Raw genomic sequence first — 27,941 nt, forward strand, 5'->3', positions numbered from 1 at the left:
ACACATAACTTATATATAGCAGCAACTGCAGCGTAGCAAAATCGTTATCATTATATATGTTTGAATGCGTACTAAGGTAAGAGCGAGACAACAAAACAACAACAACAACGACAAAAAATGAGCAACAAACTATATACTTTTTGCAAAGTTTATTGAACCGGAAGTGAATGGGTGGGGAGGGCTGGTGTGTTGCGCCTTATGAAATGCGGCAACAATGCAGAAGCAACGCGCATTCCCGCAGGCCGCGTTTCATGTTCGTCTGCTCCTTGTCTGCTTTAAGTTGTTGCCAATCATATTTATGCGGCAAGTCCAAGTGTATTGCGTTGTTTTTCTTTTGTAGCCCAACAAACAACAACAACAGATTCCACAAAAAAAGGCGCGTCTCTTAAAAAAATAGCGCTGCAGGCAAAATTTCTGATTTTTGCCTGCTTGCTGTAATGGAATTTTTTACTTTTTATTTTTAATACAAAAACAAAAAACAATTATATTACTTATTCATATGGCCATGTCTGGCATTGAGCGCAGCGCAGTCGTCTGTCACTTTAATGTTTCGCTTATTGTTTCTCGCAAAAGATATAGCGCTCTATCTAGCTGCGTCCCCCCTTGAGGCTATATAATTGTTGTTTAAGTGATGCAAATGAGCATGGGCTACAGCAAACAGCAGCATGACAAGCGTAGAATATAAATTAACACCGGACACGCCGAAGTTCTAATGCGCTTTATTACAATTGAATACAAAAAAAGTGAAATTCGACTTGTTGGTGTAAATGTTGTTGAATTTGTTGGTGAATTGGAATCTTATTATCACTGCTTATTGGTCAACAGCATCGCTTACCCCATTGGTTATCTGTTATAAAAAACATTGGTTAAAATTGTCTCGAAATTTCGTAAGCAGCAATCAATTCACACCAATCACCAATAAATTCACCAACAAATTCTTTTTTTTAAATCACAAGCGGCAAATCAAATGCTTAAATTTTAAAAGCAATGGTTTTTATTTTTCCATTTCTTAAGCTATAATCTATATATAATAATGAATTCACCAACGCAGAATTCACCAACAAAATCAACAATTCACACCAATCGTAGATTGTAGAGTAAAAATAAAATTAATATAAACCTGTGGTGTAATATTGAAAACAAATTAATATAAATCTGGTAATAATTCATTGAAATTCATGCGCAATTAAAATGAAAATTTATAAAATAACAATTAAATTTCAGTTGCAAATGTTAATTTGTTAATGTATTAAATGCATTAAACTTAAGCTTTTCATATATTTAAATAAACTCCTGGTAAGAGTATAAAAATTTGCCTGCGGCACTCTTCTTCACTTGCCCTTTGCCTGATTTCTTTTGAAGTGAGTAAAAATGTGTTGAGCAGAAATGTTTCGGCTGCTGCTGTTTGGTTGGGGTTGAGGCTGGGGGCGTGGCTGGGTACAACTTTTTTGCTTAATACGCACCCTTAATGGGGTCACAAATTTAAAAACGTGCAAGTGTCAGACTACGTAATTTACAGTTGCACTTGAAATGCTTAAAGTTTATTAAAATTGATTGTCAGCTAGACTGTTGTGGAGTGTTTCAATTGAGAGCCAGACAATGGCCAAAAATTAATATTGCATGCAAATGTTGATGCACAACAAATAAAAGCAAAAAGCGTTTGTTAGTCCCTCAGGATGATAAAAAAATCACGTACGCTGCATCAAAAGTTATTAACGCAATTCAATTGTTGACAATATTTGTTGGTTGCTGCTGCATTCAAATTCAGTTATAACCGCATGCAGCATATGCGCATGTATTAAATTAAATAAATTTGCATATATAAATTTACAATTGTTGCTGAAGTTGCAATTTATGTGAAGCTGTGCGCCAAGTCGCACATAAATTCTAGCATAATATTCAACATAAATTCACGACAATGTGCTCAATTGTAAAATGCTTAAAATCGTAGCCCCTTTGGGGGTCAAATACAAAAAACACATGTTCTAGTTGCAAAACCCAACAACAAAAAGTGAGCAAATTTTACGCTGCATTGGCGACAGCAAACATATGTCGTTGTCGCTTGGACTCAACCAGGCAAAGTTCCATGCCCAGCGGGGTCGTTTGCACGCAAGCAGCAGCAACGAACAGAGTCGCGGGCTTAGTATAAAAATAAAAGGGGAGAGTTGCTGCTGCTGCTGCTGTTGCTGCTGTTGCTGGGGCAGTCGTGTATGAAATATGCGTGCCTGTCTGCCTTAACACATGCAATATTGCACATATCTGTTTAACAGCCACACATGCACTTTAGCCGCCCTTCTGTCTATATATATAGCTATATATATATATTGATAAATTGCTAGCTGTCCTTTACGCCCACAAAAAACACACAAGCACACACTCCCACTTGAAAAGCCGCAACAACAGCGTCATTAGTGGCTGGGCTCTGTAATAAAAATCAATTCTTTTAAATTGTCACCCCTCCCCCCCAATGACTGCCACAGTAGCTGCATTTGATACTCTGTTTTAAGTAAGTCCTAGCACAGCTAAGAAGCCTAAAGATAACTATTATTATAAATATCTGAATTTTAAATTCTTAAATTAAATTTACATATGCATAATAGCTAATACTGAATGCTTAGCTTATATTAAATATATTATATTTAGAAATCTATTCTATTAAAATTCGGAATTTAGAATTCTACTATAAGATTCTGAATTTTAAATTCAGCTTACATGCATAAAAGTTAAGACTGAATACTTAGTTTTATATTTAGCAAACTATTCTATTAAAATTCTGAATTTAAAGTTCGTTTTATATTAGAAATGCATAAAAGTTACTTAAGCATTTCTTAAATTCATTTTACATTGTAACTTATAAGCTGCATTTAAGGAAATAGTTCGAGTTTTTAGTGCTAAATTTGTTAAATCAAATATACAGCTATTTTTACTATAATTAACTAGATTAACTTTGAATTGTCTTGCGCTGCGATTTGAAATTCTGTAACATCCAAGTATGAAACATAATTTTTTGAATATTGGCCTAGAAAGTTTAGTTAAAAAGAAAGTGGCTGCAGTTAATCAGGAACTTAGGTAATCGTATAAAAATGAGAAACATTGTTCAATATAATAGAATATAATTATATTTCTAACTGCCTGATGATGAACTTGGCAACAACTCAATAGTTTTGTGAGCAGCGAACTAATTTAAATATATATAGCACTGATACGTTTAATATTTTAGTAGAGTATTTAACTGTAGTTATGCAACAGTAACTACGCTTGCTACTTGTGTTGCAAAAAAAAAGAGTAAAGAGCCATATGGCTGAAGTTGTTCGCTTGAGGTTGCATTGGTTCACTTTGGTTCACTTAGTAGTCCCAGAGCTCCCATTGCATGCCCATGATAATTATATATACACCATATATACTTATATGCATATAAGCAAACTATTGAGGGCGTTTACACATGTGGGCTCAAGTACAAGAATTATTGTTGTTGTTGCAGTTTTTTGGAAGCCAGTGTATGCCCCTCATGGGAAGCAATTTGTTGTGGCTATTTTAATGCAGCATAAAAATGTCATTTGTTGTTGCTAATAGCTTTATATAAAATGTGTGTGTGTGTGTGTAATTTTATAAAATATTGCCACAGCTTTAAATGTTTATACAGTAGTGTTTAGTTACGTTTGCCATAAATTGTCTAATTGTGCCATAAAAAAAAGCGACTTTGACATGTGTGTGTGTGGGCGGGCTATAAAAAATGCGTATAAAATCAAACTGCCAGTGGCTGGCAACACCTTTATGTGCATTTTTATAGCGCGGCTTGGCAGACAACGTCTAGACTGAAGCTGGACCTGGGCTGCTAACAATATTGTCAGCCAGGAGCACTGAATATGCGACTTAAGCTGCATTGACATTTAACGAGCTTGCAGGCGCTTTATGTAAATTAAAAACAAGCAAAAACTATTACAAGTTAAAGTTGAGGTGCCGAACTGTTGCCAAATAAATAAAATTAAGGCAACAGCAACAAATGCTCAAGTTCAAGAGTTCAAAAGCGGTGCTTGGGGGGTTTCCACCCTTCGTAACAAACAAACGCTTTACGTGTGGCAAATGCATTAATAATGATGTGTGTGCCACAACACACGTTACGTATACGCATTGCACGTAATGCCTCACGTCACGTAAGTCTGTGAGGGGCTCCCTTATCAGCTTAAGCTGCATTGATAAATAAATTATGCATTTTTTCGCATTTATTTCATAGTCGTATCTTTCGTAGCAGTAAAATTAAAGCGCATAAAGCTTTGCTTACCTTTAACATTTTGCGTGTCTAGACTTACAACCCCCAAGCCAAGCTCGCACTACGCAACTAGTTTAGCTTCTATTTACAGGTGTGCGCAGCTCCCACATAGTTTGCTTTAATATTGCTTTTGGGGCTTCCTCGCTAGCAACCAGCAGCAACCAGCAGCAACCACCCCAATTGCCCCTAACACGCAACGAAATACGCAATAAATTCAATTAATTGTCTAAAGCTTCTTATTGCAGCAAAATTTGCTACTCGTCGTTGCCGCAGGGTCAGCTCGACTGTCAGTCAGTCAGTCGAGGTGTTTACTTGTGGTTGAGACACTTCACATTGTGCTTACAATTTCATTTTATACTTAGGCTGCCAAGCGTTGTAATTTAATAAAAGCAGCAGAAAAAGGCAGCTGCAAATAACATTTAAAGTTTAGCACTAAGCAGTTGGGTTGGAGCTAGAGCAGAATTCTATAGAAGCTTGAGAGACAGAGAGGGAGAGACAGAATTTCAGACTTATAAAATTACTTCAAGCAGCGTCTTTAATTTTAACAAAATGAGCGAATATAAAATTTAAGCTTATGTTATATTAAACTCAAGTAAAAACAATTAATTTTATGGGCTAATTAGCCCATTAGGAACGCTAATAAGTTGTGCAAAATAATGTACAGCCTAACTTATATGTCAGTCATTATCTATATAATTAAGAGCTTATTTATTGAAATAAATTAACTTTTTTAGAATTCAAGTCGAACTAAAAGGCCACTGCCTAAGTTTTTGTTTTGAAGTTAAATATAAAAAATTAAAAATTAAATTTTTATTTTTTGCGTATGATTGGATTAAAATACATAAGCATTTATAATAAATAAGCTATATTATCAGCATTTTATACAGATGAGTGTATATTTATTTTAAAATTTATATGTAATTTATTCTCTCTATTTTGTCTTTTTTTATGAGAAATTAATTTAGTTAAAGTATGATGGACATATAGTTTAGTTTAGTTATTGCTTGCTTTGCTTTTCTATCAATTGAACAATTTTTTATGAAAAGTCATTTTGCAAAAATTTGCATATTTATTTGCCTTTAGTTTGGGTTATTCATTTGCAATCATATGCAGCTATACATCAGCTTTGTGGTGTATTCATATAACATTCTGACTGCAGCCAGCTGCCAACATTTCAGGTGTGTGTGTGTGTGTTGGTGTTGCAAGCTGCCTGCTGTGTGTGCAACGTTGATGGGAAGACCGTAAATTTCCCCAGTGACATAAACTGACATTTTTTTTTTTTATTTTTGCTTCCTCTAGTCGTAAACACACACATCTACACACACACACACACACACTCACGCGTTGGGGGCAAGTGTTGTGCGCGTTAAAATATTTATTATTATTTTTTCTTTTTGCGTTTTACCTTTGGCACATGCGAGAATGACTTTAAACAATTTCCACAACAATTTTGCAGCGTCGGCTGCGTCGTTTTTACGGCCTAACTTATATGGGAGAAATAGGCACTAAAAATCTAAGGGAAATGCAACGAGCGAACGCGTTGGCATAAAAAAAATAAAATTCATTCTGACGCAGTGGCCTAGCAAATTGAATAAAAGCGACCGCAAAATGGCAGCGCCTTAAAGCAGGCAACAGTTTTGTTGCTGCACAATTTAAAGCCAAACATTTTGCTCCATCGAAGTGACCTCTGACCCATGTGTAACCCTTATGCTAACTCCCTTTATGCGCATTAAAAGAGATATAACAAGAAACGTTTGAATTTCAAGTGTCTGACTGCAAATGTTGCTTTTGACAGTCATAAAACGTTTTAAGGATATTAAAAAAAAAGGGCAACAACATGTGGAAATCTTCCCCCGTAATCGTAACGTAATCGTAATCGACTAAAGGGGCAACATTTTGATGAATTGACGCAATTTGAGCTACAATAAGTTACCAAAAACAATTTCTACACAAAATCAACAAGAACAACAAAAGTTTTAACCATTTTAAACAGTTGCAAAGTGTTTTGCTAAATGTTGAGTTGCTTTTAAGCAGAACATTTTGCTGCTTTTTTTCTACTTTATATAAATTGCTCTTGTTGCGTTGCGCGTTATGTGGCAAAAATATAAAATCGCTGAGTGGGCGTGGCCTGCATTCAAAGCTGTCATTGTCTAAATTGATAAATGCGCTTGTGTGTGAAGGCGAAATCGTTTTTTTTTCTTCAGTTCTTCAACCCTTGGCGCTGAGCCAGCAGCTGTAGCAAGATTGCTGACAAATAAGCGCATAAATTGAAAAGTGGCCATGCCTGCTTGACCCACATACAAAAAACTATTTACTCGTGACCCCAAAATGATGCAAAAATAAAAGCCCAACAAAATCCCACAAATCCTGCAACTTTAAAAGCACAAAATTGCTTTTGCGCCGCTCAAAGCAAAATATTAATAATCTTTACTATAAAGCTAAGTCCTCATACGAACAGTGCAGCAATCGATTCATGTAAGGCATCAAGCCTAAGCTGACAACTTGGCTAAAACGTGTCTGAATGGGGGCGAGACAAAAAAGCAAAAAAAAAAGTGGAAGCGTTTCAAATTTCTGCGACAGCAAACAAAATAAAGTAAAATTTAAAAAAAAGAAGTAAGGCATACATAGCAATAAATATTTGCTTTTGTTGGTTGTTGGGGCTGAGTGTGTGCGGTTTCAGGGCTGGAACAGTAAATGAAACTATTTGTTTGCTTTGCTTGAAGTGCAACTCCCAAGCAGCTAAAGCAAACAACTGAAAACATTCAAGTCATTTAACTAGCTGCATCAGTCTAAGCTTTTATACTCTGAGAAACGAACGTAGTTAGAGAATGAAAGTTTGAGCAACTTATATATCTCTTGTCTTATTTTCATAACTTCCTCCATAATTCAAATATTTCTAAACACATCCCAATCACTTGATGTCTAATTGAAGCTTCAGTGACAGCCCCAGCTCAAACCGATCTTGCTATACAAATAGTTTACTTAAATTAAAATACATTACATCATTTTATTGATTTATTTCTGGTGTAGCCTTGAACAAAATCAAGGAAGTAAATCATTGTATCTTTATACCTATAGAGAATATTATTCTAATATTTATCCAGATTATAAGAGATAGGATTTTGAACATAATAATATAAAAATCGCAATTTCAATAAAAAGCGACATACGATACTTTCGCGGAAATGCGTCGATATGTAAATTCGTTACTATGCAAAGAGCAAAACTAAATTGATTACCAAAAACTAATTTGAGTACAACAAGTACTTGAGCTTACCCTTCTCATCTTATACGTAACTCCATAATAAATTTTACTCTAAGCCCATTGCATTTGATGCCTTCTTAATTTCTTGAAAAATGCCCAGCCCTCGTCTTAGTGACAATCGACAGCATCTTAGCGTTGTGTGGAATGCCTTGCCGAACTCTTCGAGTTCATCATTTGCAACGACAACTCAAGTAGTTTACTTTGCCAGACATTCCTTGGCTGCCTGGCCTTTGACTTCGAGTCGCACAACGCCCCACACATTGGCAAAAGGATTGACAGCAATGTTGAATATCGACATGACATTATGCCTGCCAGCCTGTTATATATACACTCAATATCACCAGAAGGCAAGAGGACGCGCGTCTGGCAGTGTGAAAAGAAAGGAGCGTGTGCTATTGTTGAGGCTTTAAGTGCTACGCTGTCTAATGAAGCGCGCGCGAGTCCTGGGCGCAGCAGTTTACAAGAAAATAAAAATCAATAGCAACGATACGACGACGACGAGGGACGAGGACGACGCGGCCACACCCAATATTGGATTACTCTATTACCAGAAACGACATACAACTAATATGTGCAGCTTGGCGCTGTTGCAAGTTTGTTGCTTGTGCAACTTCCGTTCGGCTACTGTCAAGACATTTTATACTTTTTGATCCTTTTTTTTTTTCAACCGCAGCTGGTGTTGTCTTGCGCTTTGGCAATAACCGCACACTAACGTCGCTGCTTGTGCTTGTGGTCGCGTCGCCCTCCAACCCCTCCAACCCCTCCAACCCCTCCCAACTGCCATTTAGCCTGGCTAACAAACGTGACGTGGCTGCAGTCCAAAAAAGCGAGCAGTGCAAACGGTTTTCAGTTACAGTCGGGGCGACTTGACTCGCATGCACTTGACTTGGGCTTGGGCTACCTAGTTGGGCTGCTCAGTGTTGCGTTGCTAAGGCCAATGCTGCCCCATTGCACGCCCAAGCTACAAAATGACAAATTGTTAAAGTTTTCGTCTGCGCAAAATAAATGTGGAGCTTCAAGCTCTTAAGTGTGCTAAGCGTTTAATCATTGCAAATCAATAAATTGCTGCAGGTTCATTGACGTCACTTGCAGCAGCAGACAATGCCGATCGTAATCTACAAATACATGTAAAGCTTTCAGTACGTGCCTGTTACGCTGCTCGAAGGACATTGCCAATGTCTGGGGCTGCAAAAATTCGATTCGATTTGCTTCCAGCCAGTGCCTTGCATTGAAGGACACACACACACACTCAGACACACACACACATAAGCCTAAGCTGTTTGAGCGTTTGGCAACAATTTCCAGACGGCAGAAAATGCAATTTTCATTACGCAAAATTTACAGCAGCAGCAGCAGCTTGTGTGCTTGTCAAAACTTGTCCGGCCATCTAAACTAAAGTACATTTCCTCTAGAGAGCAACGAACAAACATCAAGAATTTAAGCAAAGCTGCTGCTGTTGCCGTTGGTGCAAAAGTCCATTAGGACGCCAAAGGAAAAACAACCAGCAGTCAAGTGAAAATGAAGGAAATGACAATAGCATTATTTTTATATACAAAATAGTTGTATGCCCTAGAAATATATTACTAAGAATTATATTTCTTCAAGGCTAATTTGATTCAAGTGCTTCTATACAGAAAAATTATTTTGTTGCTGCCTTTTTTTAATTAAAAAATATAAAAGCCACTTAGCAAACAAAATTTGATTTAAGCTAGCCTGACTTTAATTATATAAATATTTCTTTACACTATTTTCTATTTGCGCAATTATAATTTTATTTAAAAAATATGCTATACTTCCAAATTGTTTTTCTATAATTCACAAATTTAATTCAAAGCAGCGTTTGTTAAAAAATATACAACATGAACTTAAATTCATTTGAATTTCGCATAAAAAACAAGCCAATTTAATATACAAGATTTCAAAATATGTTAGTCTATAATTTCAAAATATTCTCTGCTTTGTAGCCACACAACTTTGCAAACTTTTTACAAACTTACAAGAGTATTAAAAGCTTCACAACTTTAAATCGATAGAAAATGAAATGGCGCAACCAAAGAGAGCGTAAGAGTCGAAAAAGAAAAAAAAAATTAAATGGCAAAAATTCAATTTTGAAATAAACAAAAGGCGACGACAACAAGCAGCAAGGAAAATGAGCAGGGCAAAAAAAAAAAAAAAACACGCACGAGTTTCCGAGCCAAGAACACGCAAGGCAAAGAGCAAATAAACGTTGCAGGCAAGCAGAGTAGGTGAGAATAGCTCGTATTGGCTGGAACAACTGTAAACTCAATAACAACAACAACGATAACAACAATAGCAGCAGCTAAAACCAACAACTTAAATTGGTTTGTGGATAGCGTCGTCGGTTCGCTGCCGTCGAAATGTGCACAAGACATGCAATCGAACTTCAACTTCAGCTCAGCTGTTAATTTTGCATGGCTTGGCAGCCCAAAATACCAAAAAAAATAAAAAAAATAAAATAAAAGTAAAAATGGCGAGCAAACAACAAGTTTGGGTGGTTAATCCTTGGTGCGCTGCATTTTGAGGGGACTTTGGTCTTTTATTTTTGCAAAACAAGCGACGACGACGACGCCGCCGCCGATGGCGTCAGTTGCGTTACGAGTTATTTTTTTTTAGTGACACCCTTCTCTGCTCTCAGTTCAGAGTCGCTCTTTGGCTTTGTTTTTCCAGCTGCGTGGGGTTTCTCTCTAGCCGGTTGAAGCTCTGGCTGTGACTCATGGCCTCAAGTGATGACGAAATCAGCCGGCAGTCGAAGCAACTAACACAAGTGCATGTGTACTCATATAAATAAATAAAAGTTACGAGGGTAGCAGCTAAAGTTAGCAAAGTTAAGAAGAAAACGAAAAAAGCAAGAAATATGCAATAAATATTTATGGCAAGTGTGTTTATTATCTTTTTAATATTAATATACATTTAAACACAGACCAAGTTAGATGAATATTATTTATTTGCAATATTTAGTATATGAATGTATTAAACTTTAACATATTTGCCATATAAATCATTAAAGAGCTTAGCCTGAATTTTCTCAAACCAAAGTAGAAAAGGGGTTAAACTAGTTATTTATTAATATTGTTCTTAAAATGTAATTCTTGCCTATAAAATAACAATTTGATATGCTAAGAGCAGCTCGTTTACGATTTAGTGTTGGTCTTAGGGGTTTTAAATTTATGTGCACATTTTCAGAACGGTTCAAGCCACTCTCGCTGTTATATAAGCACACATTATGCAAGTTACAATATACATAGTTTTATTTTTAACTAGCGTTTGCCGGTTAGTAGTCATCACGTGCTGCCAATCAGCGCAGAGAAAAAATACACTGCATAAAAAGCAGAGAGAAAGTGTAAAAACCACAAACATTGCATTTCATACGCCATGTAGTACCAAAGATAATATTATGATTTTCATTTAAGCTAAGCTGTTAATTTGCTGGCCAGGCTGTGTATTAAGAGAGAGACAGAGAGAGAGAGAGAGAGAGTAAGAGCTTGTTATGCATAATTATGCATCGAGAAAGACGCAGTCGGGGCGTTTTAGCCACTTGCCTCACAGATATGAGAACATGATTTGCGGTTTGTTTGCCTCTGGCTAGTTGGCTTCACCAACAAGATACGTTTAGTCATTCTCGTTATCATGCTAGTGCGCTTGGCCGCTTAATTAAATTGCACTACACGGCAAGCGTTGGCAATTAACAATACAAAAGAAAAGCATTTCAATTAAGCACTTAGCCAGCGACTCGACGCTTAAGCGTCAAGTTGGAGCTACGCTGTAATTAAATGATTTAATCGCTCTAGTATTAGTGCGCAGAGTTCGATGGCACAAATGCGTTGCCAATAATTAAACGTTGCATTCGCCTAAGTAGCTTAAAAGGCAGAACTTGTGCAGCAGATTGCTTAGAAAATTATTAGAAAAAATATTTAAAAATCTGTAATAATTTGCATTAAAATTGCTTATTGTTTTCTAATTAAATATTCAAGCATATGCTAAGGCATTATGTTAGTAAAAAATATAATAAACAAATGATTCAGTATGGAATTTCTTCTATTTAAATACAAAATTATAATACAATAGAAAAAATATTGTGTAAATATTGAATTTATTATATAAATGTGTGTTGAGTAATTAAATAAATTTTTTAACAATATATTTTAGCAAATATTTTATGCTAGTTTTACTTAGCCCTTGCATAGTTTTATAATTTTTTAAATTTCAGTTAATTTAACATTTTTATTATTAAAAATAGTTTGTATATTTTAACTTGCTTTATTTTTAAAAATTATATTTAAAAGTAATAATCTATAGCTTTCTTATTAAATTACATTTATTTTAAATTTTGCATAATTATTTTAAAAATATTTTGTATATTTTAATTTGCATTATTTTTAAAAAATTATATTTATTCATTATATTGAAATATTTACTCTATTTTAATTGTCTATTCCTCTTTTACTTGCAGGTAAGCCAATAAATAACGAATACATCCTTCCCACCTCACTCATATTTTAAGCGTAGGTACCAACTATATTTATAAGTTTTTGAGTTATGCAAATCTGAGCAATAACTGCTTACTCCCTTGCTAAAAGCATCCATTAAAATACTTCTGTCCACTTAGCACACAATTGTGTGTGATAAACCGTTTAGCACACAAATGTTCACACCTTGATGCCATTATAACATACATAATATATATATATATATATATATATACATAGGATGTGTGCATAGATGAGCATTATGTGAGCCAGCCACGCCCCCTCTCTTGCATTTATGGCATGACACATACACATCAATGTTAAACCGGATGGTGGCACTCACGTTGTTTGCCGGCAAATGATTTCAAAAGCAATTCAAATGCAAAGCGAACTTCCCCACAGCCTGCCCCCCCTACAAACAATCAACAACTAATATTGTTGAACTATTGTGCTTGAATGCCTTCGACAAGCTGCTGTCTGATACTCCGCTCCGCCCCCCAAGACCGACATGGAAATCGCCTCTGACAACGACAGCGGACATTGTCGTTTCATGTAGGCGAGTGTAAGAGAGCCCCCAATATGGCCTGCAGATCCTGCTCAGCCTCAGGCCTGTAACTGCTCCAACTACTCGGCTTTGCTGTTTGTGACTTGGACTCCACCACTTGTGATTCATCGGCGCCCAGTGCGGCCAACTGCCAACATTCATGTGGTTAGTTTTCACTGGCGCCGTTCTGCTATTTAAATTGCCGCTCTATATCCCAGTCGACTGCGACTTTTGTGTTCCGGGGGAGTCGCGTGTCGCCAGCTTCACACTACAGCGCCAAGTCAAGGATATTTCGCTCTCTCGGCTTTTGGCTTTTTGAGTCATCGCCGTTTTATTTATTGTTCTGTCGCTGTTCGCTCAGCCCGGCCCGGCTCTGTTGCCGTCTAATTTAATTGCAGTTAATATTTTTCGATATTCGAAAATGCAATCTTTTGTTTTTCTGCTTCGAACTCAGCAGCAGCACAGCAGCACAGCAGCAAGCTTCGAACTCAGCAGCAGCAGCAGAGCGGCGAGCGTAGGCTCCAATGAGAGGGTGGTCAGCTGGTTAAAACTTTTGTGCGCTCTCTTAAGCGTACGAACAGCATTGCCAGCTTTAAATTTTTTTGTTAAACTCGAAATATGTGGGCTATATTCGAAATGCAGTTTTTGGGCTGAACTTAATAGATTAACTAACTTATATAAGAAATAAGGTTTTATAGAAAAAATTTATGTTAATGTTAAAATGATTTTTTTAAATGTGCGTTACTATTTTAAGTAATTTATTTATTTGCTATTTTATAAATTTATATACAACATATTTTTTATAATATTTTTTTATACAATTCGACATAAATTTATATAAACTCTGTTCACCTTTGGCTTGCTCTGTATTTCGTATTACGAAATCTGCCGGCTTTATAATATTGCAGTCCCATGCTCTGCAGTTTGTGGAGTCTCAAACCCTTTGCTATCCAAAAGAATTAAAGAAAATTTCTGCATGCGCATGCGTAGTTTGAATTTCGAAATTGCGTAAAGGCTACGCAACAAATTCGAAATAGTTAAACAATAAAAATATTTTAAGTGCAAAATAATTACATTTTATGCAGCAGTTAGTTAATGCAATGGATTTTACTTTATATATAAAGTTCTACTGTAGTTAAAGCTTTTGCTCAACCCTCGTTTTGTAATCGAAAACAATCGCTGATGAACCTCCCCCGCTTTGGCTTTGGCCTGAGACTTGCGCACGCTCTCACTCTCTCACTTTTACGCTCTCGTGCTCTGTCTCTCTCTCATTCTCTTGGGTACTTGACTTGGGGGTGCTGTGAATAACGCTGCTCTTGCTTAGGCAGCTCCCCAAAGTGGTTTGTCCTTTTGCCTATATGCATTGTCCTTGCCCAAGCGCTAAGCGCGGCGTCGCTGCCGGCGTCGCAGTCACAGTCACACACAGTCGCAGTCTCAGTCGTTTGCCTGCTGTTGAAAAATTAACATCGACATAATTTAGTTTGTCTTCGTCGTTCGTTGCGCTCGTTACGTTTTTATCGTCGTCGCAGTTTGTTGTTCCAACCAACGTGTGTGTGTTTTGCCCGTCGCCTTTTTGCAATAACAAACAAACCATAACAAACAAACACAGAGCTCGAGCCAAAGCCGCTTGCTTCAATGTTGTAAACAATTAGTAAAACGTAGCATACTTTTAAGCGGCGAACGCCAAGCAATCAACTAGACAATTTTATCAAAATCTAAATCAAAAGTTAATTAAATTGTGTTTCAAAACAGCGACTTGCACATATCCCAAGCATATAAACTAACTACACTTAAGTAATTAATACTGTGAACTTAAGCTTACGCCATGCTGATTGGATTAGTACGCGATTCGGTGATGCAGTGCTTCTGCCACACCTGCCGAGCACCTGGCATTCTGCCCTCTGGTAAGCTTACTAACACACACACACACACTTGTTAAAGCAATGACAACAACTGGTAATAATTTGATACTGAAGGCAACTGAAATTGCGAGTTTTTAGAGGCCAAAGTTATGCACCAAAAGTTGCTCTTGACCGCCTTTGTGCTTAGCACTGACCTAACCCGCATTGTTCGGTTTCCGCTTGCGCCAATTAGGTTCAATTTGTTGCACTGAACTTTTTGAGTGTTGCTACAAAGTTAACAGAATTTCAATTGAATAGAGTCGCAAGTGCAAAAATAACCGCAAGTTATGCCACACACACGCGCTCAGCTCAGTATTCCCCCAACGCTTTAATGTGCAAACAATTGTCAATTGCTTAACATTAATATGCGATTTATGTGAAAACCAAATGCGCTGGAATCATAAATTAAGGCTTGATTGCAGAATATAATTCAATTGCTTTGTGGTAAGCGCTTTGGGTGTAAATTGAATTCGAATTACATTATTAGGAAATTCAGATGAATTTTCAAGCATTGAATCGTTTTTATTCGAAAGCTTATACAATGTTTTTATAGCTTTTAATTATGTAATGAACAGTTTTGTATACAATACATAATGAATTTTTTAGCTTATCGAGCTCTGCTCCAACATCAATCGATTGCTCAAAGTGTAAAATTAGTTAATTGCTGTAGCTTGTGACGTAGCCAGCTGCCAATTAAATAGTTGAGGGCTGTCTAGCTGCTTGATCTTGCCCAAGCGTTTAGCTGCTATTAACTTACAATGCTCGAATCGAATCAAATCAAATTACAAAGCATAGTCTGTATGCCATCAATCAAAATCTCGGCGTAGTGTTGCCGGCACCGGCAGTCAAGGCCACAGTTTGAGGACCATTAAATCATCAACAGGCCCCCCAAGACAATTATGTAACGCACACACACACACACGCTAAGACACATGCTGGGGCTGCGAAATGAAGCAACTTCGAGTTGTGGGGAAAATCAATGTTTGGAGAATGGAAAACTATAAAAACGGCACGAGCAAGAGACAAACAAATATGACGTTGATTTTAGCTACAGTCGAAAACTAAACGCCACGAAGTAGGCAATAACAATTTAGTGTATGACTGTTTGTTGTTGTTGCTGTTGCTGTTGCTGCTTGCTCTGGCACTTTTTATGGCCAACGGCCTGACATTGCCTGGCGCCAGTCAGGCGGCAACGATGAGTCATCCACATGCGAACGCAAAAAGGCATGGAATTTCATTTAACCCAGGCCCAGAGCCACACACACACACACACAATAAGCCTTAAAGAAAGCCAAGCCGACAACAATTTCATTGTAATGCATAAGAATGTCTCTATTAAGCGGCCGCTCTCGCTCTCTCGGTCTCATTCTCTCTTTACTTTGTGTGTGCAGCTTTGCGTTTATTTTATTTTATTTGTATTTATTTATTGTATTGGGCTATTAAAACGCAATAATCGGCACAACCAAGCGCATAATACAAACATATGCACACATACATGCATACCTCACTATGATTGCGCAATATGCACACGGGCCAGCGAGCACACACACACACACACTCAAACAATGACGCGGTTGACAGCGGCAGGCGTTTATTGATTTATTGACAAAGACAGACACACACACACACACACACACACACACATACGTACCTTACAATAAGTAAGCTAAAACGCAAGAACAACAAAATTGCATGCGCTATTTCAACTCAAGAGTTTTATACTGTTGCTCCCCTCTCTAGCACCGCCACGCGTTTGTAATTCTTCAATTGATGAAGGTAATTTTTCTTGCTTTTTTCACGCTGGTATGTTTGCAATTCCCCAGCGCCTTGCCTTTGAGCTATAAATCTTGTCTTTTAACTGTTGCTAATTAGGTTTAGCAGGTGGGTAACATAAAAAGTAGATGACTCAATTAGCAATGGAGACATGTGCCGCAGCGAAGCTATTCCTATTTTTTTTTAGGACTGCAGCATTCCTTTACTTGGTGTAGAACGTGTCAAAGCTAAGTGATAAAGCTTGGAATTAAATGATTCAACTATAGCTAAAGCACATGACTCAATAGAAAGCGATGATTTGGCTTAAAGTCTCTTTATACACTCTAAGCCAAATCATCGCTTTTTATTGAGTAATGTACTTGTATCATTTAATACTAAGCTTTATGCACTCTAGATGAATTTCAATTCCAAGAAAATTCTGTGCTGCATTTCAATTGCTTGCGGGTGTAAAAGATTGCAGATTGCAGTTCATGCTTTGGATGAACAGTGCTAATCAGAAGTTACACAGAAGTCATAAGCGAATTCCGCCGGTCCACAGAACTTCGAGATATTTTCATTTCGCGCTAAATTATTCCACGAATTGAATTGAAATTGAGAAGAAACTAAAATGGAAGAGATTTTCGTAGAGAATATTAACAAATATTTGTTTGTTCTGAAATTTGAAGCTTTCATTTTGCGCTGTGAACTTTAAAATTTAAGCCAAATAGAAGGCGGGGCAGCCCAACAGCTCAATTAACATTTGACACATGTCAAATGTGTCTAATTTATGGCACAAACAACGTCATGAGCAAACATCTTCTGTGCTCAACTGATGTGAGTTCGGCGTGCCTTTGGCCAAGGTTACGTTTTGGCAAATATACGTACATGCTGATTTTTAATTTGGCGCCTCTAATTGTGAGTGTCGTTGGGGAGCTCATGCCCAACATATTGCTGCTGCTCGGTTTTCCTTTACCCTTAACAATCTCTCACTCGCTTTTGCGCCTCTTACTCTCGCTTTGTGCCCCTTGGGGCGCTTTGCTTTTTGGGCTAGGCAAATTACATTTCCTTCGTTGCGAAATTGCAATTCCAAATGCTGCTGCAATTGGGGAAATTGTGTGCTGCACTGGGCAAAGCTACGAATGTTGAAAATCTATGCTGTTAAATTTGAGCAGCTTCAATTTTACATTAGTTTGAAACGTAATTAATTAAATTACGCAATAGAATAGCACTTAAAACATTATAATGCGTAGCACATAGTTTGTCAGCATTTGCCTGCGCTACAGGCATAAATCAATTAAGATGAATTGCAAACTACATATATATGAACTCAAACCTGACATTAGTGTGCATTTAATATGATGTATCTGTTGGATACGTGCCTGCATGCTACAAATGTGCTTGACAGCTTGCGGCTGCCGCATCGTAGCGCCAGAGCATGCCTTTTGGTTTTGATGGATAAGCTAGAACCGCCCGGACCACCCATTGAGCTTAACATGTGTCGACAAATGGCTTTGATGAGTTAGAAATGCTTCAGCTACAATTATATATGCGTGTGGTTCATTACACACAGCATGTCCTTTGGCCAACCAGCAGCTGCTGTGGCATGAATATGTGCGGTGCATGCAAAAAAAATTAGGAAAACATATACAAATATAAATTAGGAAAGATACGTTGAGTTACAATTTGGGCAGCTAAAGACAAATAGGATAACGGATAAGTGGGAAGTTAGTTCGATTTTGAAATAAAGATGAATTCTAGTTCGGAAGAAAACTAACCACCGAATTCCTATTAATCCATTAAAGTGATGAACGTCTGGTAAGACAAATTTTATGGAAATCGCTCTTCTCTTATTCATCGAATATCAGTGGTAAGCTGTCGATGATACTCTAATCCATGCTTATATTATAAGTAAGTAAGATTAAATAAAGCGATGAAAAGACAGCGAATTGTAAAGCATAGAATATAAAATTTTGTTTTCTTCTATTTACTCCTTTTGGAACAGACGTCCGTTCAGACTCGCACACAGTAATTACAGTAGAAATTCTGCATTTATAAACAGACAGACATGAGATATATCGATTGTTCTGCTCAATTACATTTGAGTATTACATGAGTATTATTTATTAGCGTATATACGCTTTTTATAATATGTAGAAACCATCCATCAACATATCGTATAGCTTATAGCGTGACTGCAATGCTTGTTGTAGCGAAAAAAAATAGAAAGAAAGAATGTTAAATATAATTTGCCAGCCATTAGAGCTTGTCGTTGTCCTTGGCATATTTTGCCTCATTAAAAGTCGCATGTCGAGCTAAGTAAAACGGATATCCTATACGTCTAGGCTGCCTATCTCTGGCTCAAGCTCATTAAAACTGATTTTACAGCAAATATATATCAATAGGTAGATTTGTACAGCAGTCAATGCCCATAGATTTTCATTAGCGTAAGCCCAAGAGCTGCCACAATAAATAAAACTGTCAGTTTGGCGTAAGCTACAGTTTCAAACAACAACCAACAGCAGCAACAAAAATGTGTTTCCATTATCCTTTGTTGCGGCTTTTGATGTGCTGTCAAGTTTGACAAACTTCTGCGTATGGATGAACTGCAGTCCAAACATTTTACGCACTCGACGTTTTTCAGCACCTTGCCACACACTATAGAGAGGCTCGACCATTTGTTGGCTTTACTTTTTTTTCGCCTGCCTGCCTGTCAAAGTCATAAATAATGTCTGAGCGCTTGACAAACGAGCAAGAGAGAGAGAGAGAGAGAAAATGTGGGCGTGTGTGCTTTTCCCTAACGTGTAATTTTCTCGTTTTAAAACTCACACATGCCAGACTTTGGAAAAAAGAGTCTGTGTCAAAATTAAAAAAAATATGTGCTCAGTTTTAAAAGCTCGAAAGTGTTCTTTTAACATAAACCATAGCCATGCTTTTATTAAATTGTTGGCTTTAGCTTTTAGTCAACATTTTTTTGTACGCTTGATTATTTTGGCCACACATTTTCTGGCGTCGCAAACACATTCAACTTGGCTATAACTCAGCTCAAGCTAATCAAATTTTCTCAGTTCAGCTTTTTTTCTTGGCGCGCCTGCAACTTTTTCTCACAGCTGCTGCACGCCCAACTATTTGCTTGAAGTCTGTCACGTATCGCAGACATTTTTCCATATTATACAGTAGGCTCCTTTCTTCTTTTTTAACACTGCTCACGTAACAGACGCATTCATAACATTACTTAATTTTCATATTTATTTTTTTTTTCTTGTGTCAGCAAATTAATGAAGTTGCATATTTCGGCAACTTACAGCTTACATTCCATGCAGTTAGTTGAACATAAATTTTAATACACTTTTCAATTGCATTAAGAGATTTTAGGCTAAGCTGTTAACTCGCAATTTATATAGCAAACAAGCTTAAAGTATAATTCTTCACTCATTCGAAACTCAAAGCTAACTCTGCCCTTACTCAAGCGTAGTAGCTAACTCTGAATCAATATTAGTGTCAAACTATTTGATTTCAACATGAGTTTTACTAAAATACGCAAGTGGCATTCAGTTCATGCATTATTTAAAAGCAAATGTGTTTTGCCAGTCTAAGTAACAAGTCAGCAAACTTAGAGATATACCCTATAAAAAGTGAATGAATAGCACAAGCGCTTCATAGCATTTTATTTATAAAGCTCAAACTGCAAGTAAATCAAACCCAACTTACGCTCTAAGCTTCAACTACAGGGTATACCAAGTGTAAATGCAATTTGCGCCTGCAGTTCAAAGCCAAAGCATGAAATGGCAAAAGCAACAAAAAATAAACCGCTTGCATGTATAAGAATGTTTTCTAAGGCGAAAATTGCTAGTGGTTGCCTTCAAGTAACGCAGAGCAACAGAGACAGAGAGCCAGAATTTGAAGCAAATTGCATTTAGCACACACAGACAAGAAATAGAAACACGTAGCCGCCATGATGGTCATGTGACTGGGATTGCTGTTTCAGCTTGGATGCGCGTCCCTGACATTGACTGCTAGCAAATACAGTTATTTAAAAAAATTGCTTATATTCAAGTATTGCATTTAGCAAAAAAAATTAAATTATGCAGCTTTATAGACTTGTGCTTTTTGCATAAAATCTTTTATGCTGTTTTTATTTTTATTTTACATTGTTTAATTTCACTTTAAAATATGCAACATATTTTTGACATAAAAAAGAAACAACAGGCTACTTTAAATATGCATAAAACTGTATAAAAAATGCTTTGGAGTGGGACAAGAGCGCGCGTCAAGGAAAACTTCAGCTCGTCAGCTGTGGCTCTTTGTTGTTGCCTCTGCCCTATGGCACCTGTCGCTGCTTTCAAGCTTCAAGCCAATGTCAAAAATATCCTTTGTGTGTGTGCGTTTTGTTTATTTTTGTCACACTCAAGCGCTCGAGCGCTCTTCAAGTGTATTGACAATAACATTGAATTTTTATTGAAACACGTTTAGTATTTGGTAACAGCGAAACGACAAATGGAACAGGCAAATATTTTATGCAAATATTTGGCAGCAACAGCATAAAAGTTTATGGCAAGCAAGGAGTTGAAGATAGAAGTGAGTTGAACGCTAATTAAAGCCACAAAAGCAGCCTGTGCGCATTAATTCAATAACTAATGACAGTTGTGCATAGTCCAAACATTTAAGCCGGGCTAACATTTATTTTTATGACGAGCAAAAAGAAAAACAAAAACTTTTCACATCGACTGACCACAGAAGGAAGCAGCAGCAGCAACTACAAAACTTTGGCAAGTGTCAATGTCTGCGTTGGGCTCATTTAGTTAAGAGAGAGAGGGAGATAGCAGGCGAGTTGGCTGATAAACGAAATTACTTTGATTATAGCATACTTTGCAGCGTTCGAATGAAATATTGCTTGTGACCTTTTTGGGTTTGAAAGTTTTTCGTTGAATGCTAGATTAAGCATAATTTTATAATTAGTGTGCGCAACTGGGCGTGGTCGAAGGAAATTGGAAAATAAGTAGCAGCAAACCAAGCAAAAGAGCTTCGCTTAAACTTATTTTCACTTAAATTAAGTTTGTTTGAGGCCTTGACTTAAAAGAGAATGAGCTATAATCAATTTGCTTGATTGCTAATCGTAGTGTGAAGGTCGAGCTGCTAAATAAATATATTTAAATGATGCAAGCGCTAAAATTACTTTTTGACAGTTGAAATTGACAATTGAAATTTAAGTGAACAGCTCGCTGATTTAGCAAATATATAAATTTTTATTACAACAATTTTATGCAGTCAAATTTTAAGTGTTATTGCCACATATTGAATTATTACCAGTGTGTTGTCAACTAATGCAGCTAAAATCTTTGTAGCTAACATATAAATTCTTTTTATCTATTTTTTAACTTGTCATACGCAGTGGTGTCGAGAAGGTCGGCACCAATTAAGAAAAATAATAAAATACGTTCAAAGCAGCCGCGACTCAACAAGAAAGTCAAATTTATAAGTAAGTATATAACAATTATTTACTATTTTTAACAACAAAAGCGGCAGTCACAATCAGCAGCAATTCATTGAACAGACAATGCTATTTATAAAGCTATGACGAACGTGCTATATTTATTGCTTAATTGCAAGGCTAACTCTAACTGAAACTGCCAATGCGGCAGTACGTGAAGTTTAAGTTGAAAGCAAGCACCAGAACATGTGCGGCAATTCCCCAATGTGGAAGCCAAGTTGCCACAACAGCAACAAGAGTAACAACAACGACAACAGCCACTAAGCCGTGTCAGGTAGACGCCGACGCCGCCGACTGGCCAAGTGAGTCATTCGCCCAACCCGCAACACAGACGCAAATGCTGACGCCTAAGTAAACCTACAGGACAATGTTAGGGGCTTTCGTTGCTGCTGTTGTTGCTTTTGTTAGCTTTTGTGTCTGCGTGTGGTAATAAAATGTCAAAATCGTCTGGCCGGCGCCATGGCGAATGAGTAGATTGTGTTGCCAAGCTGCCTGCTACCTGCTTAATCCTCCCCAAAAAGTAACGCTGGGGTATACGTATTGTGTTGTGTGCGTATACGCCGCATGGCGCGCATTATATTAATTTGTTATTGTTGTTGGTTAGCGACCATTTTAAATACTCGTCCTGGGCACTGAGTTAATTTTGCAGCTGACCAAAGTTTTTAGCCGCTGCATCTATTTATTTGTTTTTGCGGTTAAATGTAATTAAGAGCTGCAACTAAAGCGACAATATGTGTGCTCTAGCTTTATAAATATTTAATTAAAGCACGCGGCTTTTAATTAGACTCAATAACAACACTTGCGCCTATTGAAATTATTAAATTTGTTACGCTGCAGCAATTTAACTGATTCACTTTCATATTCTTATGGCAATCTGCCAATTTTAGCGCGTTGTGTTCAAGATTTTATTTATTTATTTGCGACATTTTTGTTTTGTTTTTTACTTGCTGCTGCACACAGCGAGTGGCAAATTAATGAACTAAGCAGCGCCTGCCCAGCTACCGTTAAGCTTAGTGCTAATAGTATTTTGCAGCTGTCAAGACGAAAGTCATTAAAGTGCTAGAGCAAAACTTGAATAGCAATTTTTGCTTAGGGGTTGCAAATGAAAATGAAAATGAAAATGAAGTTATCTTAACTAGTTTCTTTGAAACTGCTGCGAAAGTTGCATGCATAATGTAATTAAGCAAAGGATTATTATAAATATTTATGTTTGTGGCAGGCAGAACTTTTTTAATAAATTAAGTGCAAGTCTTAAATTAAGACGAAATTTAATACATTTTCTTTAAGTTTGTGTATATAAAATACAATTTGCTAAGCATTTTAGTTTTGTTGCTAGAATTTAAAACTTTATTTAGCTAATTTCGCACTCTTTTAGTTTGTTGTTTATTTAGAAAATCATTTATTATATAAAATACAATTTTTTAAACATTTTTGAGTAATAACTTAAACTTCCCATAATTTAAAACTTTATTTATTAGAACTCTTTTTGTTTGTTGTTTATTAAGAAAATCATTTAATATTTTAAAATTTATTATTATTATAATTTTAGTACAATTAGCTTTCAATTGCAAACTTTAATTTCGTGGTAGTTGCTAGCGATCGTTCACTGTTTTATAGTTTGCCATGGCATTAATTCAGGTCATAAGCCCTTTACATAAAATTGTCGACATTTTATGTAAAAGCAAAATAACCGACGGCCGGAGTAAATTCATTGCAAACGATGATTGCATTAAATATTAAATGAAAAGCCTGCTGCTAATTAACACAAGCGACTAAGCTGCGCTTTTTCCCATCAGTTGGCTGTTGCCCTTTTTTGTTGCGTTTGGCATAAATTGTAAAACAATTAATTTTTGTAGATTGAAATTAATTTGAAATGTTTATGGCGCAGCAGCAGCAGCAGCAGCTGAATTAACATAAAATATTCAAACGAATCGGTACGCTAATTAAAAGTTAATTAAGTTAGAGCCAAAACGCCATCATAATTAGTGCGGCAGTTAAATCAGCGAAGCAAAGCAAAGAAAATAAATTGCAAATACATTAAATGCAATAAGCGTGTAAAATGTCAAACAGCAACGCACTCAAAATGCAATTAAAAATTAATAAACAGAATGCGCGCACATATTATAATTTTTCATGCAAAGGGAAAATTGTTTTTTTTATAATCAAAAGTATACAATTGTCATTTCAATTACGCGTATGCGCATTTTTAATTACTTTGTTTATTTGCTTTAATTAAAGTGCTTACGCGCTCTTTCAACGAAATGCAATTAAAAACGGAAGCAAGTCAATTAAATGAACGGATACGCTGCCAAAGTGTTAGAGCAAACAAATATAAATAAAAACAAGTGTGTGAGTGATAAAAAAGGAAAGGGCAGCGCAACTAAATCAACTACAGTTGACACTGCCACAAACTGTTGGCATAGCAAAAAGTTACGCTGGTCGAAAAATTGTGAAATATGGTTTATTATGACAAATCGCTGTGGCAATGTTAGTGGTTGCAACAAAAGGTTGCAAGTTGGGTTAGGGCTAGAGTTGACTGCAGTCTGTGCTGAGACAGAGACAAATGGCAGCAAGGAGTCAACAAATTGGCTTAGCGCAAAGGCAAAAGCAGATAAGAAAAGAAAATCTGTGCTTGCAAGAAAATTTCAGAGCTTAAAGTTGGGGGATGGATAGAATCTTATAGTTTAATTCGTTTAACATCAATCAAAAACTTAATTAAAAGTTGAGCTAACGAAAATAAAAAAATAATGCAAAACAAAATTTATAACGAAACGAAAATATTAACTATAAAATATATTTTTTTAAATTGTTTAATATTAAATCTAATAAAAACGGTTTTTTTTATATATCTATATATATTTATTAAAAGATTTTTAACGAAAAAAATTAAAATTAATCAGTGCATTAGGTTAATAAATAATTAAAATAAATTTCATAACTATTGAAAGATTTCGAATAGAATTTGCTTACTAAAAAGTCGTAAAAGGATGAAAAAAAGTAAATATTTTTATATTTTATATATAAGTAAAATAAATTTCACAATTTATTGCAGTTATTAAAAGATTTTGAATAGAAGTTGCTGAAGCAGCTAACAGATTAATTAATAATAAATCTTAAATATGCTACGAAGCTATGCACTTAACGATTTCCAATAGCTAACAGCAATAGCTTAATAACTGGCCATAATTGTTTGATACAAATTTTGAGGTATCATGTGAGAGACTTTGGCCAACACAGAACTCCAATTATGCATGAACAAGTTGCGGTAGGCAGAGCAGCAGAGCCAAGAGCTGGCGGCTATGAAAATTTGTGCAGTTGAGTTCAAAACCAAACAAATGTAGCAAGTTGTTGGCTAAAATGCTTCCCATGTTCACACACACACACACACACACACACACACACACAAACACACAGACATAATGGACAGCGGGCAATGGTGGCTTGTTTAGTTTTCGTGTTTGAGCTGGCATAACATCGGGATAACGCCCACACACACACACACACACAGACGCACAGACATATGCAGCAGCAGTTTAATCATAAATGCTTTTTGGGCTGTCATCATTTGCATAGCAAATATGTTGGCGCAAGTTAAACAAGGCGGTAGGCAAATATTTTGCACAAACTGTATGTTTTGTATGTTTTGCGCAAATTGTAGGCAAGCTATAAATATAATAATTATAATAATGCAAGCCCCCAAAGGCTTAAATCATGTGCGCTTGTTTAAAAGTAATTAGACTTGCTTGAAAAACAAATGCGCAAATTGTATAATATTTTGATTTAATTATAATTTAAGTGCTGCATAAATTTCTGCTGTTCATTGTTGCGTTAACAAGATAAAAGTATTAATAAAATGCAACAAATGAAATTAAAAACCAAAGTTCATTAAACAAATGATAGCGAGCAGTGAATAGAGCGGCCAAACTTTTGCAGCTGATAATAAATTTGTGGGAACAGTTTGACCTAAAAAAGGCTTAAAATAAAATGTGGCTGCAAAATGCGTAGAGCGTAGTTTGGTTGCTTGGTTATCTGACTTTGCTGCATGCAGCGCTCAATTGTATGCTAACATTTTATTTATGAGCCCCTGACCATTTTTATTATACAGAGCTCACTCATAAAACGCATGCATATGTCCCTATCTCTTTCGCTCCTCTGATTGCGCATTCAAGTGCCCCACAGCTCGAAATAAAATCTTTGCCAAGCCACAAAAGTTTCATTGTGGTCTGCAGCTGCTTTGCATACTGCAGCATCGCTAGGATTAAAAGAAGCTTACACTCTGGACGAGAGCACATGCTGTTAGCCTGGCCAATAGCCGCTTGCCATGCTTGCCACACATGCCACATGGCTGCCCCATGGCTTGTGAATTTCAATGCTCCGTCCGCTCTGCTCTGGGTGTAAATATTTTCATTGAACGCATAATTTTCACACTTGCCGCATTTGGAAGTGTGGCAAAGTCTCGCTCTCTTTTGTTGTTGAGCTCCCTGTTGTGCTTTGATAAAATATTAATGTCTGTGTGTGTGTGCGCTTTGCTTTTAAAGCGAATTATGTTATTGTTATGCCATAAAATACAAAAAATATTGCATGCTTGTTATTTTTTTGTGCTGCAGCTTAACAAAATTGTTGCAAGTACTCAAAATTTAATCGCACACACATGTTGTGTTTACTAAATTATGCAAAGCTCTGGAGAATTTAGTTATTTTTTATAACAAAAGCTTAAAATTCCAGGCAATATTTATTGCATTGATTTTTAGTTAAAGTGAGCTTCAATTCATCAATTAATCAAGCGTTCAGCATTTGCGACAAATTCTTCACACATTTCGTTTGTAATCAAAGTCCTACACATCATTAATTAAAGCTTGTCAGCAGCTCGTTAGCTCGTCGCAGCTCAAATGTCAGTTTGGGCCAAAAAGCGACTTTAGACGCAGGCGCCACATTGTCGCAGTTGCTAAGCATAGCGCTGTAGTTTTAATTAGCCGCAAACCCAAGCGAGAGTGTGTGCGTGTGTGTGTGTGTGCGCTGCTGGGGGTGGCTGTTCTACTAACACTAGTACCTGCATGTTGGCGGCTAATAAACTAAACAGCCTGTGGCCATAAAACAATCTTAGTTCGAAGTGGACACAAAACACGATATGCTTGCTAAATTTGCCTCAAGCCAGCGACAGAGAACGAAAGAGTGAGTGAGTAGGGGTTGTGGGGTGGCTTGTCAATAGTGACGCACTAATTTGAACGTCCATAAAAGCTGGACAAATGCAAAAGCAGCAAAGGGCTATTGTTGGCTTGTCATTTATATTTTGGCAGCTTAGTTTGTCGCAGTAACACGCAAAAGTTATATACACTGCAAAAAATTTGCCTATGCATTGCTGTTAAATAATGTTTAATAATTGTTAGCATTATCTACAAAATTATCTAGTATAATTTAAGCTAGTAGAGTGCGATTTGTTGTGCCAAGTTATTTGTTAGTTAATAATGCCGCATAAGTTTTAAATTATTTGTTATAGTAATCATTATTAATTGATTAAAACTTATGATTATATATAGTTGATCAGTAATAATAATCACAACTTAATAGCCAATTGTTTGCAATAAAAGTAAAATAATGCAACAAGCAGAAAAAATTGCCTGTTGGTCCGCTTAAAATTATTAAAGTAGATCACGCCACCTTTGCTGTTTAGACAAAGCGCCCTTAGATTTGTCTTAGTGTCTGCCTGAGACTCAGGCCCGGAGTTAAGACTGAAGTGCTCTCTCACTGGCTCCCACGCTCAGCAGCGCTGCTCTCGCGCTAAGGCAGCTTCGTTGAGAGAGCGTTGCCGTATACATAGCTGCGCTTCGTCTGTAGCTCAGCTGCGCTGCTTTCGCGCTAAGACAGCGACGCACGCGCTGGAGCTTCGTTGAGAGAGCGTTGCCGTATACATAGCTGCGCTTCGTCTGTTGCTTAGCTGCGCTGCTCTCGCGCTAAGACAGCGACGCACACGATTAGCTTCGTTGCAGTCGTGAGTGCAAGCTTCGGCCTTAGCGAGGCGACAGCTTAGCGTGGTTGAGTTCAGTTGTCAATAAGAGCTCCAGTGGAGTGGAGACTTTTTTTCAGGTGCTCTGCCCTGCTGCCCTATCGCTTATCACGTGATCGCAGACTGCCGAATTTTTCCATTGACTACTTCTGCTTCTTGTCTGTGCATGCACAACAGTTATTTAGCTTGTTTTAAATGCGCACAATTCATAGATGTTCATAGATGCGTAA

The 27,941-nt window shown here is 36.8% G+C and overlaps 1 protein-coding gene across 3 annotated transcripts in view; it reads left to right on the forward strand.

Annotated features, from left to right (window-relative positions):
• LOC108607872 (stathmin) overlaps nt 1–27,941 on the forward strand; it is a 50,976-nt gene that overhangs the window by 8,985 nt on the left and 14,050 nt on the right. For 2 of the 3 annotated variants that reach the window (XM_017998969.1, XM_017998972.1), the window contains exons 1-2: nt 14,027–14,470; nt 21,609–21,695. The exons of the other annotated variant lie outside the window; for it this stretch is intronic. In XM_017998969.1, the coding sequence (XP_017854458.1) occupies nt 14,392–14,470; nt 21,609–21,695 (166 nt within the window). In that variant the 5' untranslated portion in view covers nt 14,027–14,391. Of the gene's footprint in view, nt 1–14,026; nt 14,471–21,608; nt 21,696–27,941 lie in introns of those variants that run through there. 3 annotated transcript variants of the gene reach the window in all.

This window comes from Drosophila busckii, chromosome 2L (assembly GCF_011750605.1).
Source record: "Drosophila busckii strain San Diego stock center, stock number 13000-0081.31 chromosome 2L, ASM1175060v1, whole genome shotgun sequence".
In the NCBI taxonomy this organism is placed as follows: domain Eukaryota; kingdom Metazoa; phylum Arthropoda; class Insecta; order Diptera; family Drosophilidae; genus Drosophila; species Drosophila busckii.